This window comes from Cupressus sempervirens, chromosome 4, assembly GCF_028749045.1.
Source record: "Cupressus sempervirens isolate cs-2001-9-10 chromosome 4, ASM2874904v1, whole genome shotgun sequence".
Lineage (NCBI taxonomy): Eukaryota > Viridiplantae > Streptophyta > Pinopsida > Cupressales > Cupressaceae > Cupressus > Cupressus sempervirens.
The window spans coordinates 154,073,121-154,093,995 of NC_143121.1; the positions used below are offsets into that span (position 1 = coordinate 154,073,121).

Sequence of the window (20,875 nt, forward strand, 5' to 3'; positions counted from 1 at the left end):
AATCTTCATCCAAGGAGATCTCTATACAGTACTCAGGATAGCCTAAGTTGTGGCAATGTGAGTCGACTGGCACAATTTACTTGTTTACTAAGGATTTGAGTTTTTTTTTCTCCATAATTATCTAAGTTCTCAGTGATGTGGTATTTTTTAATCACGGAATACTGAGAATAATTGAAATCAACATCGAGACATTACTTCAGACTTAGTTCCCCAAACACATGTAAAGCCATTGATCAACCTGCACTTGTACAACATGGCTTGGTTCCGACACATAGTAGTAGAGACATCACATTCCTTATAGACATCTTGCCCAAATTAACTTATATCTAACTTGCATGCTCTGTGTGCAACAATCATTGAAATGATTCTTCGAGCCTGTACTCATATCACAAGCAAGTGCACAAAACATTGTGCAGACAACTCACATAGCGACATTGTAGATCAACATCCAAATGCACAAAATTTGTCAAGTTTCCTGACAATGGATCAAGCAAACATCAAACCCATTCAACTCAGCACCTCTAGACATCCTATTGGACATCACATTGCATAGATATTATATTGCAGTGATTCAAGCTTCAATTGATGACCAATACAAATCTTGCAATTAGTCCAATGTAGTGTGCCAACTCATCCTGCAGACAAACATTGCGCTAGTAACATTACACGATCTTGCTCCCACCTCCAAGATTACATTGGTAGATTGACATTATCATTCCCATAGACATTAGATCTTCTTCACTCAATTTCGGTTCATCGACATCATTTTAAAATAGATTTCTCCCAGACAAACTTTACAATAATTTGTGGTCACATTGGAGATCTATTAAAAATTTAACAATGCACCGTGTTTCAAATGTCGATGGCTCTTCTCACACACAAATATTCTTTTGTTCTATGAAAATTTACTGACTAACAACAAAGGGACCTGCTCTGATACCATGTTCAAGTAGGATCATTTTGTTGTTGCTGTAACTTATAAGAGTACTTGTAATTTTTCTGTGTTTCAAGTTACATTCTCAAAGCATATATTATATGATTTTAAGAGGCATGTCTCTCTCTTCAACTGTCATTAGTTATTAATAACATCTACTAATAGTCATTCACGCCTGCGCATGCGCATGCGCATGCACGCACACAGACAAACATTAAATGAATTAAGTATATATCTCACATGTATACAATTTGTTTAATATATATACAAATATCTTCAGTGCATTTTATCTGACTGAAACTACGCTAACATTAACAATAGAAAATGTCTGAAGCATTTATAGTAGATAGATACACGTAAGTCACACAACCTAATGCTTAGGGGAAGATGTATTGAATAAAACTTAAAAAAACAAACTTACCTTCTCATAATGTCAGCACTTACCTTACCGCTGTTGACATATCATAGCAAACTGCTTTAAGGAGTAATATGAAATGCCTGGCAACAAATGCGTTTGGGAGGGATGGGCCTGGAATAATTTAAGGCACTAGTTTCTCACCAAATTCATGCCCATTGAATGCCAGAGATTTTGAATACAGTTCATATTCAAATTGCTTTACTCCATGAAGTTGCAGACCTCTCCCTCTCTCCCCGCGCTTATATCAAAATCAAGGACCACTTTGCAATCTCGTAGACTATGAATACTCCAGTTGCACAAAATTTCTTCTGCAATTCATAAAAAATGATCATGACGTTTGACCACATAACCAAGTAAACAAACAAACATCTGCCATTGCTGAACACAAACGAATATTCAAATCTCAGGGAGACGTCTTAGATTTAAAGCAGGGTTGAGATCCTTAGGAAAAAGAAAGTCTAAAATGTTGAGAGAAATTGAAGTGCCGATGGAAAATCTCTAATCACGTGGCAATGATTGTCTCGACTTCTTTCTCCGTCACATCACTCTGCCCATTAATCTCCACAAGAAATCGTTGCATATTTTTGGCACTCATTTCCTCATTCTTTATGAACGCCGCAAGTAGCTTCTCAATGTCCTCCACAATATTAACGCCATCTGATTTGAACTCGCAAGAGAATCATAAGCACATCTTGCATTGACTCGACATGGTCGCTTGTAAGAGAGACGTCATTGCCAGTGGTTTCCTCGTAGATGTCAAGGTTGGTCACTTCTAAGAGGTTGATCTACTAGATGGTCGTGTTTCCTTGGAAATGCTTTGACAGACTGTCTTTCTTGCGGAACACTTATGCATGCTTGAATATACTCGCTGTCAGCTTTGGCTTCTATTCTTCTTTCTTTCTTTTTGTCCCCTACAACTTGAATAGCCTGAAATGACATTTCTAAATAAAGTTCTTGTTGTGTGCTGAATTTGCTGCCCTACTGCACTTTCAATTACATCTCATCCCATTGATGTTGAATTCCCCTTGGCTTGATTCAATTGTTCCTGCATAGCTGCTTTTTGCAATAAATTTTCAAGAAAATCAACGAAGGAAAGAAGCTTTCAAAGGATATGAATTGCCAATATTTTATCTCTATAGGCTATGCGAATGTGAAAAGATAAAGGACGATTTTGTAGTCAACAATATTTATGGGATGAGTCGATCCATCTTCTCATTTCATCAAAAAAAAAATGATATTCTCTGAATCCTCCAAATTGGATAGTCAGAAGCCGTTTCGATAACCTATCACTATAGCACCTTCTTTAAGGAAAGTTGAGAGCCCAAAATTTGTGGCCTTGAGCGACGTATCAACACACCTTTTACTTAGAAGCATTGCTTTTAAGACATAGGATTATATTCCATGTGAATTAATGATAAAACTCAATATATACCACTAAAAGTGCCAATATCATCATCGATTGAATATAGCGCCTCAGTGCTTGCCAGAAATGGAACTGCCATGATTGACTTACTAAAATAGTAAGTCAATCACCATGGACCCATTAAACATCCTGTCGGATCATGAGGATCAAAATGATGGATTGGCCTCACCGACCACCTGACAATTGCTAAAAATAGGGGACATTACATATATAACCCGTGCATAGCATAATATCCAATCTTTAGATTCTGTGCAACTTGTGCATAGCATACAATCCAGTCCTCCTTAGAGTTGGCTCAAACTCTTTGGGACAATATAAATGTTCTTCCACAACTACTGAAAATAACATCATCCATGCTTCATTGCAATACTATCTTGTCCGTGTATAAGAGAAACGCTGAACTATATCTTCTAACTTTTTTTTAATTCTTAAAATTTATCAATCAAAGTTATGCGTATCAAAGGTATGTTGTTCATCACCAGTCAATCTGCATTTTCAGAGTATGATTTCTGCATCGTACCTGATTTTCTAGACCATTTGGACATCAATTTCAAATATAGTAACTGTTGTGATTTTTTTGTATAGTTGAGTATGTTTGAATCCACAAGCTTGGAGATTTGTATGAATAGCCTCTATTCATAGACTTAGAGACTTGTTACTATGGACAGTTGACTATTTGTTGGTTGACATGTCTCCTACTCATATATTTATAAGAGATTGGGATCTGCATTTGGAAAATATCTATACAATGGCAATATAATTACATTTGCAGAAACCGATCCATGTTACTCAGCATGGTATCAGAGTAAGGCTGCAAACGTAAGAGAATAAGAATCAATGATAGGATATATGACATACATTCAAGGGCCACTGATAGCAGTGGACAATATTCAAAGAATAATAACCATAACAAAATCCCAAGGTAACAAATTGGGGACACGAGCAATATAAGCGAAGAGTATTGACCTATTAGTTGGAAAATAAGATAAATGACAAAATGGTGGAACGGGTATCAAATGCAAGAATGATTATTTGAAGGAACCTAAAGCTTAAAGGAAATGATCCGTTAATGTCATATTATAGCCATGTAGCCATGGTGTACAAAGTGTCCAGGAGATTCATGTGTCATCTTTATAATCAAGAAACCACTTTAACTGATGAGTCGACAATTCATGTGTGGGAATCCAACCATCAGCGAAAGTTATGATTGTGTTCAGAAACAGTGGCAGAAATTTTTTTTGTCTCTGGAATATCCAAACAGTTCTTCCTAGAGGCCTCGTAACAACACATGCATAAGTTCATTAATGTCTCTGTCAGTATGGGCCCTCCTAAATAAGGGGTACGCTGCAACTGACAAAGGAAGTCAACATCCTCTATCCATCATGGGAGTACACCTGGAAGGGTTTGTGATGGAAGTTGGGAAAGGATCAATTCTTCACATCAAACTCCATTTATTTCATAAACTTTTGAGGCACACAGCCTTCAGTTTGACACGAATAAGACAGAGAGATGCTATCGTCAGCGTTGATTGAAGAAACAATTGCTTAGACTATCCAGGATATCCAGCAGCAGATATACAATTTTCAGATTGTCAACAACATTTTCAGATGGCTTTGTTGTTGGCAAGCGACGAATCAGAGTAAGCAGGGACAACTCAATTGTGGATAGCGGCACTAGTGTCATTGACCACTGCTATGGCTTGTACCAGTGAACGCTTGTCTTGAGCAGTTGATGCTCATATCTCTGTCGTGCGATATCTACCTAGATATATTTTGTGGAGGCTGTCGATCATAGTGATACAAACAAATAATACTTAGCGACAAAGAAAGAGCAATTAGCTCCACCAAACTTAGGAATATTTGTGGACCCCGAACCCTCCGAAGCTCATCTTACCCACTGAGTATAATATATATTTGAAGATGCCTAAGTTCCTTGAGATACATAACACACATTGTTATATTTATTCAAATTACTGAAGATACATCTACCTGTGTGATGGTTCTCCAAAGAATGTCGATAAATAAATTATTAGTTCCGACTATCATAGACGTGGAAATTTGGCTAATATTTGCAGATTATAGTTATGCTCCAATATTGCAAGGTGCCACAACCAAATCAGAACATGGGAGTAAATACCATCAGAAAACATTGGTATGGTAGAAAGGAATACATCCTCCCATTGCAGTCACAGAAACCCTGAGTTGATTTTCCAGTGAATCATAGTAATGAGGATCAAATAATTCTTTCTTATTCACATATCTCCAAAGGAAATTCAGTGATAGGAACATTACAGTGAACACCCAATTAACATCATGCTCTGCAAATTGAGTCAGCAGTTAAAGAGAAAATAATTGGTTACAAGACAATTTTGCACATGTTCCTAATCCCATTCATAGAAGCCAAGTATGATATGATTCCAAAACAATCATTATCTATATAATATTGTGATGGACATGAGAAATAAGACCTACATTATACTCATCGGGCCATTTTGTCAAAAAAGGAATAACTGATATGTTAACTCATACCTAAATATTAAACTAAGGAGTGTAAAATATAGATTATTATGAAAACTACACCTCTTTAAGTAGTCAAGTCAGAAATCAACATGGAAAATATGTCAGGGACTTTATCTTTTATGTGGCTCATCATATCTAAGTAATGCCCATTCTAAATAAGATTCCATTGGATGCTTATCAATTGGCTATAATATTGTTAAAAAAAAAGGAGTCGTTGGCTATAATTGAAGAGGAATATTGAGAAGTCTATAGTCACACAAATGGTGGAAATTGATATTGGTTATTATTCTTGGAATCCTTATTACTCAAATTAATAGTAAGATTAGGAATTGAGATTTATGGACACTTGGTTGATTATTTTGTAACATCAAGAAAGTCTAGTAGGGAACTTTACGGTGGAGCAATGATCTCTTTAGAGAATCAAACATCAAAGTAAGTCTAGCAAGACAAAAAATTATCATAGCAATCTGCATAGGAGAGTCAGTCATATACAACCACAACTTTTTCAAGCACGAACATACTTGGGATATTGTATCTATAACATCATTCACAACGATACTTTGATCAATGAGTTCACCAAGCCATAACACTGGTATTCCAGAAAGCCAAGACTCTATGTAACCATAACGTTAGGCAGTGACATTACACTTGCAGAGGAAGATACAAGTCAAAATTATTACTTATAATTGATTGGCCAACAACCTTAAAGATATCAATTATAATATCCATTAAGACAAGCACGTTTAATGATTGGTTATATAACTAAATAAGGAACACACTTAAATTTTCAGTCATTGAGGAAGTTTAATGTGTTGGAACATGGGTATAGAACCAGAGCAGAAACACAAGGATCATCCCGAGAGGACTGAATAGGAATATAATTCATTCTACAAGTGGAAGTGATGTCCTTTTCAAAGTTGTTGAACTAGATTATTTGATCGTTCAAATTAATAATAATGAAGCATGTGTTAATTCTACATTGTGGTGGGTGAATGATTACCCAATGTTTCATTCACAATTGGAGGCATTTTTTGATTTGATGTATACGGATCTTCATTGGAACAACTTATATCAAGGATGTTGATGTACAGAGAAGTATTTATTATATTTGAGTATTACACTTATTCGTTTATATAGTCTTTCTTTTATTTGTAGTTCTATACATACTATATGAGTTATTTCTTCTTGATCTTTTCCTTGTATGTGAAGATGGTCTTGTAGGAAAAGAACAATGGTATGCTAGACATATTGTTCAAAACACAATCTTATGACAGTAGTTTCAAAGAAGTTGTGATCTAGAATTCATTAGTCATCTAATGATAAGGCTGGATAAAATGAAGTTCTTGAAGCAAACATCTTTGATGATTGAGATTATGAGTATCCTTGTACATTAAGGAGTATAACACTTCTTCAAAGGCAACGCAGGAGCTTAGAAGATTGATATTCAAAGGGAGTCTATAAATACATGTGTGTGACTGCATGATTTTGATGGGCCTACACTTGAGTTCATCATGAGGAAGTATTGACTCATCGCTAGATAATCAAAAGATTGATATCAGGTTCAGAGTGAGTTCGACACGCATCCTTGGGTGAAGGGAGTTTTTGAGGAAGTAACTAGAGGATTTGACTTCCCAGGATCGATGTTTAGAGGGAGAATTTTGAGGCGCAATCCTTTGTAAATGATATCCTCTCTATGAGGAGTTCTAAGTAAAATTTATTGTAATGTATTATTCTCTATGAGATAAAATTGAGGTGAAAGCCTTTGTACGACCCTCTGACCTGGTTCGTGGTGGTTACTATTTCACATATGATATGTAATGAAAGGTGACGAATTTCATTGACATATATAAAGAAAAGGTAACTATTGTAAGTTGACAATCTTATAAATGGTAGATCTGTTATCATTATAGACTTCATTAAGTTGTCCCAGAGTGCTGGAAGTCATGATAACGAACGTATCAACCAGAAGATAACTATTGTAAGGTGATGACTTTATCAATAGTTGATCTATCTTGCAACACCAAAATGTGTTGGAGCAAGTGCTATCATGGTTCTTTGGGCCGGATTTTGCCGAACACCTTGATAACCAACCTATCACGGTTCTTCGGGCCGGATTTTGCCAGACGCATTGATAATCAACTCATAATGGTTTGTCGAGCCAGATTTTGCCAAACACCATGAAAATCAATTTGTTTTGGTTCTTCGGGCCGGATCTAGCCGGACACCATAACTTAAATCTATCATAAACCACACTAATGGTGGTTTTCAAATCTTGTATCAAAATTGTTTTAATTATCTCTTTGTTAAAGAGGGAATGTTGAGAAATTTAGCCTCATAGTGAATTGAAGCAAATTTTAAATGTAATATATGTTAATATATGTGTGTGTGTTGATGGATTTATGTTGATATCCGTAAATATGCCATTCTAGGAATATCACTTTGAGATGATATATCTCCATATGCTTGAGAGCATATTGTGTTCCATAACAAATCCTCCCTAGCTAAGAGGGAGCGTTAAGATTATAGATACAGTCGGATTGATTTAGTCTTAAGATACAATGCTGATATGTATGTATGTATGTATTGTATATAATACATATGTTATATTGTGATTTATATTGTTAATATATATTAACTAATAATGATTAATCATAGAGACATGTCTCTATGAGATATGTCTCCTACTCTTATATCCATAAGAGATTGGGATCTGCATTTGGAAAATATCTATAAAATGGCAATATAATTTCATTTGCAGAAACCGATGCATGCTACTCAACAGTTGTTAGACAGCTAGGACATCCACTGATGTTTGGTTTGGTGTATCTTGGGTGAGAGAGGAGATTTGGTGGAGCCGCTTTATCAAATTTGTAGATAGGTCGATGTGCTCAGTCCATGCAAGTTTTGACCTTTGTTTTGAAGGATTTAATAAGGGAGAAATGTTGGAATTCAATATTACATCTATATTATAGTTTAGAGTTAGAGTATATGAATAAATTTTAGTGCTAGCTTTTGTTAGCATATAATAATATTAATAGTTATTTTGTGGTAGATTTTCCCTAATATTGTTTGATAGTTCTGTACGGGTGTAAATGACTTCAGAAGGCAATACATACGAATTAAGTTATAGAAATAAATCTATTATATTGTATCACTGCATATTCGGTGTTATATCATTGTGATTTATGCATATGATTTCACCAGTTGATGATATCTGATTTTGTTTGTTTCACTAAAACATTGTAGCCTGCCACAAACCTTCTTACGTGTGTTATGCAACTCAATATGAAACATGAGATCAGGGATATAGTATGAAAGAAAATAAAATTCTTTATCTGATTTTTTCAATCAGTTCTGACATCTTTATAAGTTTTCTGAATTATATGAAAAAATCCCTTTAGCAGTATTGTCATTGCAATTTTCTCTGTGAAATAGTTTTAGGGTTTTGCAATAAAGATTTGCCGTTTTAGATCCATTACAGAAAACTGAATTTATACAAAAATGGAAGTCATGGAATGATGTTATCTATGTTGTTTGATGGTCATGGAATGATGTATATCTGTTTGAGTTTGAATTATAGATGTTGAATGAATTGTTATCTTATTTTCTGTTTAATGTGCACATGCCTTATTAATTGGTTGCTTGTTCACAAGCAGCATGTTGGTGATTTCTCCTATCCAAGATTGGCTGACTTTGGTACTGCTATTTCTGGAGCAAACAAGCTACAGTGTCAGGCAGTGCTGGAAGAACTAGATGTAAGATATGAAGCCTCTGCTTCACACATATACTCATTACCTTTTTGTTTTCATTCTGTATTCTCATCACACTGTTTGCTGTGTATAATTTTGCTGAAGTTCTATGATTAAAGTAGAAATCACTTTTGATCCATTTGCTCCTGTACTTTTACATACTCACTTTTAGTCTCACTTCTTATTCTATGTAAGTCAGCAGTTTGGGTACAGATTTTGTGCTAGAACAATCCACACACATGCACACAGAACACAACACATGCATGCACCTGCACAGCACAACACATGCACACGCACACAATCCACACACAGCACACACAGCACACAACACAAGCTCACAACACAGAACACAAAGCGCGCACACACAATTCTTTTTGATTTTTTAACTTCTCTGGTTCATGGTCAATGCTAGTGGTGGGGGCCAAACCCCTCAGTCTAGGATACCTCCTATTGCTGCAGATGCTTCATCCAATGGTGATGGGGGGGCCACGGTGCCAATAGAACAAGCTGGTGAGACTGCTCTTGCACAATGGAAGAACAATAGGTTGAAGAGGTGTCTGATTACATCCCATGAGCCCACATTCGTGAGGAGGTTTCTGACAAAGCAAGATAGGAAGAAGCAAAAACCAATGGTCCATCTGATTGATGGATAAAGGCCCTTATTGGTAAGAGTCATAAGTCCGGGGAGCAAGAGTTTGTACTTTTCGTAGGGCGTTTGACACCAATACATCCTTTAATTTTCCTCTACCTCTTCCATTGCAACACCAACTATCAACTCCAGAGGCTATAGCTAGGGGATTAAGAAATAGGCTGCAATATTTAATTCCTTTGTATTATAAACAAATATGCCTATTTAATTCCTTTGTATTATAAACAAATGATGCCATTCTGGGCCGAGGATGGCTTGTACAAGCAAGGGTTAAGCATGACTGGAAGAAGAATACCATATCAATGGAGCGCGGAGGCAGAAGATTCATAATTGACTTGCACACACAAATGATAGGTGAGGAGGCAGCATTGTCGGATTCTGAAGGCGAAGGTTGAGGGGATGACGAGGGGAAGAAGAGAATGGAACCTGATGAAGAGGGAGTATTGAGATTGGAAGAAGGGTTGAATGAGGATGATCTAGATTCGGTGAATGGACTATTTCACTGGCAGATGGAGGATTACGAACTCTTTCCGAGCTGCAACATATTGGGCATCGAAGAAGAAAAAAGAAGAAATGAGTTCCCGGAGGAATATAGTGAACTAAAGGAAGGAGAAGCGCAGGTTGATAAAACACCAGCCCATATGTTCAGTGAAGATAAGCCGATAAACTACGAAGAGGCCACAGTACAAACCATGAACTTCGGAGATGATATTGAACCAAAAAACATACTGGTGGGAGAAGAGAGAGCGTTGACCCACGCGGAGAAGAGAAGAATGCACCGTACGACTGAAAATTTGTAGAAAGAGACCTGGAGGTGCACCATACGACTAGCACAGGGCAAGGGAAAAATACTGTACAAATTGGAGGCTCCGTATGGACAAAGAGCTACCATTGTACAACCTTCTGGAAGCAGGCAAGGAAGTACTGTATGACCTTCTGGAAGCAGGCAAGGAAGTACTGTACGGCCTAGACAAAGCAACCACACGGATTCAGGAAATGACCATACGAACGAGCTAGGGTACCGTACGAACATGAGTACAACATCACCGTACGGTACATGAACAAAATTGCATGGCCACAGAGGGGGATACACATTGCCAAACAACACTGTATGGTCAAATAAGGTAACCTTATAGACACACATGCACTGTTTGTGAAGGAGAAAGCACCGTATGGCCTTCTGTATGACAAAAGATAAACATAGGGCCATACGGACATATAAGAGCATTATTGGGAGGAAGAAAGTACCGTACGTTGTACGGAGGAGCAATTAAAACAACAAAAAGACTGTACAACTCAAGGAAAGAAATCATCAAGCACCGTACATCATCAAGCACCGTACATTATCAACATGCATAAAAGTGAAAAGTGCAAAAGTCATACGACCAAGAAAGAGAAGTTTGGATCGTACGCCCAAGAGTTGAAAGAAGTGGCTATATGGCCCTTGCAGGATCGGTGGAAGAATGAAGGAGGCATTGCCATACGATCAATCAAAGGGTTGCAAAAGACAGAACAATCATTATTATAACAGCGGTAGAGGAGACCGATAGAAGGGGACAGGAAGTGTTACAAAAAATAAAAATAAAAATAACAAATAAAAAATGTTTAGAATGAATAACGCATGATGCACAAGGGAAGGGAAAGACATAAACAAGTAGTAAAACATAAGCAGTTGCCAGAAAGAGTGTGGGATCGGAAGAAAATCACAAAACTGGTGTATTCCATGGCATTTTGTGTGGCTTTGAGAGTGCTAATTTGGTCTTGGTCCTGCTGGGGGCGTTGCCCTCTAGACCCCCAGTTGCTTCAATTGTAAGTTGTGGGAAGTATGACCAGTTGATGAGACTTGGAGTTGTTGTAGGCATGTAGTGTTTGTGTACCAGAGATGGAAAGAACAACATAGCAAGCCTGTCGAGAGGGGTGATACGCTTTGAGGCACTTGGAGTAGGTGTTGGACATGAAGCTATCTTGGTGGACGCATAGAGAGCTCGGGAGGAGTTGATCATCCAGTGGAAGGCAGTACAACGACACTTGGCTCAGTGTACGTAGGAGTTGGAAACAGAGAAAGCGACACGGATGGATATTTTGTAATTGTCGTCTGGAGATGACTTCTCTTTTTGGGGGGGATGATGTTGTCAGTAAAATTATAAAATAGCTGAAGGGTAGATTAGCATGTTATCGGTAATTATTATGTAGCCAATGAATAGAATGCATTATATCTGGATGGGCGTGACGGTTGAGTCACCCCTTCAGAATGGTATATGTACACCATTTGGAATGGACTTTGGATCATTGTTGTAATTATCATTGGAAGCACTATGTAATCTCTTCGACATATATGCGAATAATAAAAAGAGTATTGCTGTGTTACATGTTCTTGTCTATTGTCTGTATGCATTAAACTATTTACCCATACGGTAAACACTAGACATATAGACTTGCACTGTTACCATAGTAGACATATGGACAAAGGCAATCAAAGTGACAATAATAAAAACCAAGATAATATGTACTTCCTAATTTTCATATCAAATACATTACATTTATACCCGTTTGACCTTGGTCCTTTAGTCCCCCATAGCCTTTTGGTGCACTCTTTTTTCCTTGTTGATTCCCCCTCTCCCATACCTTAGATCATAGTTTGTTGGTCTACCATACATCCACTCTCTGTGATATGCCTGCCCAACCATCCATCATTATTACTCCTCTCCCTAGTGCCATCTTCTCACCTATACCAACATCAAAAAGGTAGTCAAGCCCATGAACAAGAAAAGGTCTACGAATGAGGAAGGCTTCCAGGTGGAACTCTTCTATCACAACATCACTGTTTTGGGCTCCTTTCGTACTGATCTTTTCAACAAAGTGGTTTGCATAGGATTCCCTTCTTGCTTGTAATGTATCATCCATTCGATACACAACGCTAGGTCAATTTTGGATTCCAACAAGTATCAGATTATCATTGTTGGGTATACTTTCTCTAAATTGTATGCTACAGTCTCGCACACTATTCTATCTTGGGAGTTGGATCAGAGTCATATTTGGGCTAGAGGACAAGTTGTTTTGAGATTGGACTATCAAATGATGGACCACATCCTAACTCTCAAGGCTATTAGTGATGAGGCTTGTCATCGCTCCTTGAAGTTTTATGGCTACTTTGTGGATGTTTGCAAGGCTTTTGATTTTGTACCTAGGTTGGCCTATTTTTAGAGACTTCACGACATTGGTATTTCTGTCTCTCTTGACTGCCATCGTGAGATTCTATGAGACAATTGTTGGTCGCATTAAGACTTTGCATGGGTTGTTGGACTTTATCTGGAGTACAATTGGGGTGAGGCAGTGGTGCCGTTTGTCCTTTCCCTTGTTCATGCTCTAAATTCATGAGATGGAGGTGTTTCTTCAAGCACACTAACTTTCGGGGGATGGTTGTTCCTTATGCTAGGTTTTGATCTCTATCTTGTTCTTTGCGATTGACATTGTCCTCTTGGCCTCCTCTCCAGAGGGCTCATATAGAGTTCTTGATGGCCTCACCTCTTTCTGCTACACACAATTGACATTTAACTTGGGTAAGACCAAGGTGATGGTCTTCAATAGCCTCAAGCCCTCTTAGATCCACCTCTTTTTTACAAGGTGTTGAGGACAAGTTCTCTGGTCCTCGCTTCAACATGAGACCTAGACTACAATCTCACATGAACAAGGGGTATGGTTCTTTGGCCCATACCAAGTGTTAATGTTTCTAGCATCAGTTCCACGATACCACGTCCAAGATGACTCTTATGGATAGTTTGATTAAACCACCAATGCTCTATGGGGTTGTGTGAGGGTTGTTTCTACCAGAGTTTGATTGGGCCTCAGTTGAGCAGGTCCAAATCCTACTTTGACGCATCATCAAATGCACCCAACCTACATCATGCAATTTTTATTCACTAAGTTTTTCACTGTAATAACCCCAACTAACTAAATCCTTAACAATCATCAATTTTCTTTTGCTAATCAATAGTATAACATTTCGTCAAACATTTGGCAGTCTTTACTGTTATTGTTGCAAGTTTGATAATCTGATTTTCAAAATTACACTAAAGAATGCAATTGGGCACTTACAATTTCAGATCAATTTAATACTAAGAAGTTTGTATGAATGCCAATATTAATTCATTCATTTGCCCTATGAATTGTGCAATTTTAAAATAATGAAAGACAAAAGGATTTGCTGCAGCTTTAATTCATTACCAACAATGTTTCAAATAAATAGTAGCAGCAATAATATTTTAAAATGCCAAGAACCTGGAAATATAGATTGGCTTTGACTTTTAATTTGCAGTCCAATGTGAATCTGCAACAGCCCCAATAATATATATCACAGGCCATATAATTGAATGCAGCTCTTGAAAATTGTAATACGACCCCTCAGAAATGTCACACAAACCCTCCTTAGGTGAAAATGACCCAGCAATCAATAAATTGCTGCCCTAAAGTGAAATGACAGCCCTCTAACACTTAGATTGAACTCCCGACCAGGACGTAGAAGCATAAAATTAATAATTCAGCCTTCAATTCGTTCTCTAGAATCCAGTGTTCAACACTTGTTCAATCAACTTCTCAATAACAGTGGATACAATAGAGAAGCAATTACAATTTGCTTTACCTCAGCAGCAAATTGCAAGATAAACTCAGAATCTAACCCTTATACTTCAGCAAGGACACAAAACCACAGACTCAGAATTGTGACAAAGACAACAAGCAAAGAGATAAACAGATAATCAGATGCTTTTTGGAGTGCTTGTCACGAAAGAACTCCACTTACGCCACATTAAAATATAAAAAAGTGCCATTAATATAATTTATTAATTGCTTTTGGCTCCAAAAATGACCTTTTCCACCATAACTTAATATTTTGACATGCAAGGTGGTGCAGGGGCACCTCCCTCAATTAATTTTATATTGTTTAAATTCATCTCCGAAATGATTTATTTATTAAGTCATTGGAACCATAATGTGAAATGGTTTATTTATTATGTTATTGTAATCAAGATCATATGAAATTTGTAATGAAAATCTGAATATGGATAGGAAGGGACACGGGAAGGTAAACGGTTGTAACCATTTCAGGTTGTCTTTAAAAGAAAGACATTATTGTAATAGCAGAGAGAGATCGACAGAGTGGTTAGAGGAATAAGGAATAGGTTGTGAGAGCCATTAATGTTTTGTTGACTTTGACATTAAATCAAACGTATTTTTATTAAGTCTTTATGTTTCCTTCTGTCGGCTTTTGATCTCTGTCAGGAAGGTTATAATAGTGAACATAAATCGGTTTCTCTCTATTGTTATTTGCAAGAAATGTAAATGATTTGTTTTATGTCATGACAGTCTGAAGGAATGGTAATGGAAATGGTTTTATATAAAAAGATAATGTGATGAACAGATTTGAAGATTACTCGATGCCCTCTCCTCATCAGATTGGTATCAGAGCTCAGAAGATTCTGAGTGTGTAGATGGATAGAATCTACACCAGGCAGTGTTGGGTTATTTTGGATTCTTGTTTTGAGGTTTGTGGTTGCAGAATGGTGCCGGTTCGCTCAGCTGCAATGAGTGGATAGGAGAGGTCTACCAAAGGATCATAGGAGATGATCCAGGGCCATAGAGGATGGTCCTTTGTGTGTCGCCAATAGACTGGGGAGAGAGGCATGATGGGATTCCCAGGTGAGGGACAGGAGGTTGTGATGCAGCATGTATGAGTGGATTGTGCAATGGCTAAGGCACCATTGGAGGCGACCAACATAACTCCATTGATAGGAGTCAGTTAAAAGAGATAAAAAAAGAGGAGGCGGCATTGAAGCCATGATGGTGAAGAGGCATAGATTCTCATCAATGCATTTCCATGAGGTCATGGAAAACTTTGAAGTTCAGGAGTATGGTGCAGGGGCACCTCCCTCTATTAATTTTATATTGTTTAAATTCATCTCCGAAATGATTTATTTATTAAGTCATTGGAACCATAATGTGAAATGGTCTATTTATTATGTTATTGTAATCGAGATCATATGAAATTTGTAATGAAAATCTGAATATGGATAGGAAGGGACACGGGAAGGTAAACGGTTGTAACCGTTTTAGGTTTTCTTTAAAAGAAAGACATTATTGTAATAGCGGAGAGCATAGTTCCAAGAATCACGGCGATTCATGCGATTCACGCGATTCGGCGATTCGATTCAAGCCAAACGATTTTTTGTGAATTGGTGAATCGAATCAGCGATAAAGGGTTTATGAAATAAGTTACTCACTAAATTTCAAGGGTTTTTAAAATTTTCCGATTCATGGCCGATTCGATTCCGATTCATGGCCGATTCACGATTTGATTCGGCCTTGCCGATTTCGATCCGATTCCGATTCTTGTTACTTTGGCGGAGAGAGATCGACAGAGTGGTTAGAGGAATAAGGAATAGGTTGTGAGAGGAAATTGGGCTCTTTGGTTTTAACCAGAGAGCCATTGATGTTTTGTTGACTTTGACATTAAATGAAATGTATTTTTATTAAGTCTTTATGTTTCCTTCTGTCGGCTTTTGATCTCTGTCAGGAAGGTTATAACAGTGAACATAAATTGGTTTCTCTCTATTGTTATTTGCAACAAATGTAAATGATTTGTTTTATGTCATGACAGTTTGAAGGAATGGTAATGGAAATGGTTTTATATAAAAAGATAATGTGATGAACAGATTTGAAGATTACTCAATGCCCTCTCCTCATCACAAGGCCACTATTTCCTGTTGCCACGATTTAAAACTTTTCCTTCCGGTTCCAACGAGCTATGATATTGAGGTGACCAACTAACAGCACCAACAAAAATAGCAAACTCAACGTATTTAGATGAATAATAATAATCATTCACCTGTCTTGCGAAAACAATTGAAGAAGCATTAGAATTGAAATCTAACAATGCCAAAGTGATCTTGATGATGAAGGACAATGAATGAACCTGACAGGGTGACTTACTATAAATAGATGCTCCCTACAAGATTCTTGCAGCCCAAACTGGAAGCCCGAAATAAAAATTGAGAGCATCAGACAACTCCTCTAGCACAACTGAGCTCATAAGAACCAGTAGATTGACTTACTATTAATATTAAGTCCCTCAAATGGAGCCAAAACACACCATAGGCTGCTGGAAAGCCTATAACCACATAACATAGACCCTCAAATCCTACTGGTAGCTCATGAGGGTCACGATGGTGAACCGACCTAGCCAACTGCAGGAACTTGCTAAAAATGGGGACATTACACGCATCCTTTCAAACTCGGTACCATCTTTGACCTGGTTTGGTTCTTGCCTTTCTTTCTGTTCTTTGTAGACTCCTCTAAGGGATGTCATAGATACTCCAACCTTGCCTACAACTCCTTAGAGGGTATTGTGGTTTCAGATTTCTTTGATGGAACTTGGTGTTGGTTTGCTTAGGCTTCAACTCTTCTAGGTTTGATTAGGATTGACATTGATCACCTTCCTCCTTTCTAATACTCATTGGATGCCCCCTCTCATCTTCTGGCATCCTGATAGGAACAAAATATACACTTTAGGATGGAAATTTGCCTGTAATATATCCGTGCTACTTGGGTTAGTCCCCATCGGAGGCTTTACCCAAGATACCTTTCTCAATGCTTGTCATATATACTTCAAATCTCTCTTATACCTTCAGAGTGAGATCACATTGGTGCTACATTCAGTTTGACCATTAGATGGTTAGAGAGAATAGGATTTGCCAACTTTGCAGCTTGGGAGGTGAAGATGGAGACATTTTCACTTTCCATTGCCCCATTTACTATTAAATTCTTGTTTTGAGAGACTTAGTGTGTCCCCTCTTGTAGGAATACTGATCGGATGTGCTTCATATTTCACTTTTAAGAGGTTGAGGCTTCGGGACCACTCTCTGCAACATCAGCTCCCAATGAGGCTGCACCTTGATCAACTCATCACCTCCTCCATTGTTGTGGTTTCCCCTACACGTGGTACCAAGCAACTGCTTGGCCCCCCTCCCCCTCCCCCTCCCCCTCCCCCTCTCTCGGCATATCAGCTCTCTGAGACCTCACAAGAATTGCACTCAACAATGACCCTCTTCTTCTTCTTCTTCTTCTTCTTCCAGAGGTCTTTAGAAGTAGATTGGGGTCACTTCTCACTCTAGGGCTTGTCCTTTAGTGCTGGCCATTTTCTCAGATGCTTGGAGCAACTAGTTGGTTTTTTTGTTCTTGCTTTTTGCTTTTGTTGTTTCGTTTTCTCACCTCGAACACCATTTGGTGTTCTTGTTGTGGGCTGGCTGCCTTCTTTATTTTAGCAGTTTCTTGGACCCTCTTTGTGGTCCTTTTTTGGACATTAATACATTTATCTAATCTTATATAGGGTTTCTATTTCCTGCATCATAGGAAAGTGCCTATAACAAGCATCTAAAATTATGATTTTTTTTAACAACTCACACAAGCAAAGAAATCACAACCAAATAACAAATTATGTACCAGAATGATGTGATATTACTAGCACTCAACAAATCTATCAAATAATTGTTTTGTCATTTCAGGTCTGAGAGACCTCATAGGAATAGCACTCAACAGCAGCCTTCTTCTTCTTCTTCTTCTTCCAGATGTCTTCAGAAGTGGATTGGGGCCACTTCTTGCCCTAGGGCTTATCCTTTAGTGCTGGACATTTTCTCAAACATTCGGAGCAACTAGTTGATTTTTTTGTTGTTGCTTTTTGCTTTAGTTGTTTTGTTTTCTCTCCTCGGACATCTTTGTTGTGTTCTTGTTGTTAAGCAGTCCCTTGGGCCCTCTTTGTGGTCCTTCTTTGGACATTAATAAATTTATCTAATAATATATAGGATTTCTATTTCCTGCATTATAGGAAAGTCCCTATAATAAGCATCTAAAATTATGATTTATTTTATTAACTCACACAAACAAGGAAATCACAACCAAATAACAAAATCACCTACTGGAATGATGTGGTATTACCAGCACTCAACAAACCTATGAACTAATGCATCCTAATATTCTTAACACTTATGTGAACACTAATTCCTTACATTAGATATAAATACTGCTTTAGACATCATTCTGTCAAATGCATGGCTAGAGAACACCCAAGCTATAATTTCAGTATGAGCAACATGTAAATTATGGTTTATTTATTTATTCTGTTGTTTCCCATATGATATGGATCTCAGTTTAGTATATTAGGCAAAGTTTTTCATAACAAGCATTATCAATTAAATATTTGTTTGCGTTACAAAGTTTACCTGATATTACTATCAAAATACAATTTAAATGATTGTAAATAATGTTTAATTTTATATGCGTTGTCATAGTTTGGATGATGGCAAAGTTTCATAGCAGTGATTGACACATTGTTTATTAACATATTGTAATTAACTACTATTCTGATAAACTAAAATATGCTTTTGCTATGAGAATATCTGTAAATCTGTTGACCTTGACAAGTCACCATTCATGCCAAATTTGACAGGCACCTTTGAAGATGTTTATGCTAAAGTCGTCAATGCAGCCTTTAATAGAGACTGCATTAGATTCAACTGAATGCTTATAGAGGAGCATAGCAACATCAAGGAGATTGTTGTCTGTTGACAAAAATCACATAAATATGTTGGCAAAAGTTTGCAGGCTGTGAACTTTCATATTGATCAGATTAAATCATGCAATGTTGCTTTAGTAACCCATTAGAGCTGAGTCTGCAGATCTATGAATTAACGACTTGGATATGGATGTTCATGAAAAATTAAAATGACAGAAGGACAAATTATTTTGGCGTTTAAAAAATAGTTGAGCTGTGAAGCAGTATTAGAAAAAACACCAATAAATATATGTGTGTGTGTGTGTGTGTGGAAATTATTCGTTTGATACATATTTTTTAATAAAAAGAGATCATAAGTTTTAACAGTATATGCTGTAAAGAGATCATAAGTTTTAACAGTATATGCTGTAAATATGCATTAAGATTCTTCATGACATGAATGCTACTAATACGTACTGTCCACAAATACTAGCTTAATGTAGGTTGAAGAACCACACTAATTATCTCAAGAAGCCAGAGCTCACTTGGGAGCATATGATACTTGGTAGAGCCTTCTGTGATATTAGGACTACAATTCCTAATTGTCCTTGTACACCACAACATTATCAAATGTGTAAAATTGAAAATATTAGTTATATACAACAGAAAAAGGATATTTGAATGCCTGATATTCGTGGAATGTTACAACCAATTCTGTGTAGAGGAGACTTAGTGGTCACATTTTTCTTTTAGTGATGACCAAATTGGATAAGATGTAATGGCATTTTTGGTTCCGCCACCTGTTTTTAATGCTTAAAAAATGGGTTATCTTACTATGCATGTAATTATCTCTATGGAAAATATGTCTCTTCTTATATTGGAATTTCTCATATATCCTGACTCTGAAATGCTGTTAAATGTGATTTAGGTATATAAGCGATTGAAATTATCATTAGAGCTAGTGAAGAAAGAGATGGAAATTAGCAAGATACAGGTATTGTGCTTTCTGGAGGGTTTCATCGTCATGCTCAATTATTCCATTCAGGTGACTCTGACCATCATAATTACTCGGCAGTTTTGCTAGATTAATCTATTGTGTTCTGTTTGTCAGGAATCTATTGCCAAAGCAATTGAGGAGAAGATAAGCGGTGAACAGCGTCGCTATCTTTTGAATGAGCAGCTCAAAGCAATAAAGAAGGTGCCTAACTAGTGTGAAAATTAACTTGCACCTTGACACCAAATCATCATTGGGCAAGGGGCACATATTTTTTATGTGAGCTAGCTAGTTCCGTTTTGTGTGGTATCTATCAATTGTTTTTAGCTTATTCTGTGAATGTTATGGCATCGTGTTTTCTGATAATGGGTTATGGAGCCTGAGCAGAAATGTCAGTGTTCATCAGTTTAAGTTGAAAACCTTATATCAATCATATTTTGTTTCATTATTAGTGCATTTATATGTGGGATAAGCTGACAAGTTTTCTGAGTCGAGTAATTTTCATTAGTTGTTTCCTTTCTCATTCACTAACTACTGAAGTCTATAACTTTATTTCCAATTTTCCAGACACACACACACACACGAGCCCTACTGACCCTTTGGAGCTTGTGGCTTGTCTAAACCATCTTCAATTCATTCCCAAATTAT

The 20,875-nt window shown here is 37.2% G+C and overlaps 1 protein-coding gene across 1 annotated transcript in view; it reads left to right on the forward strand.

The window, feature by feature from the left end:
- The window catches only part of LOC149560436 (lon protease homolog 1, mitochondrial-like), a 185,453-nt gene that overhangs the window by 73,525 nt on the left and 91,053 nt on the right, over positions 1-20,875 (forward strand). Inside the window, exons 7-9 of the mRNA XM_089824679.1 lie at positions 8,951-9,049; positions 20,162-20,227; positions 20,345-20,431. Of these exons, the coding sequence (XP_089680805.1) occupies positions 8,951-9,049; positions 20,162-20,227; positions 20,345-20,431 (252 nt within the window). The remainder of the gene's footprint in view (positions 1-8,950; positions 9,050-20,161; positions 20,228-20,344; positions 20,432-20,875) is intronic.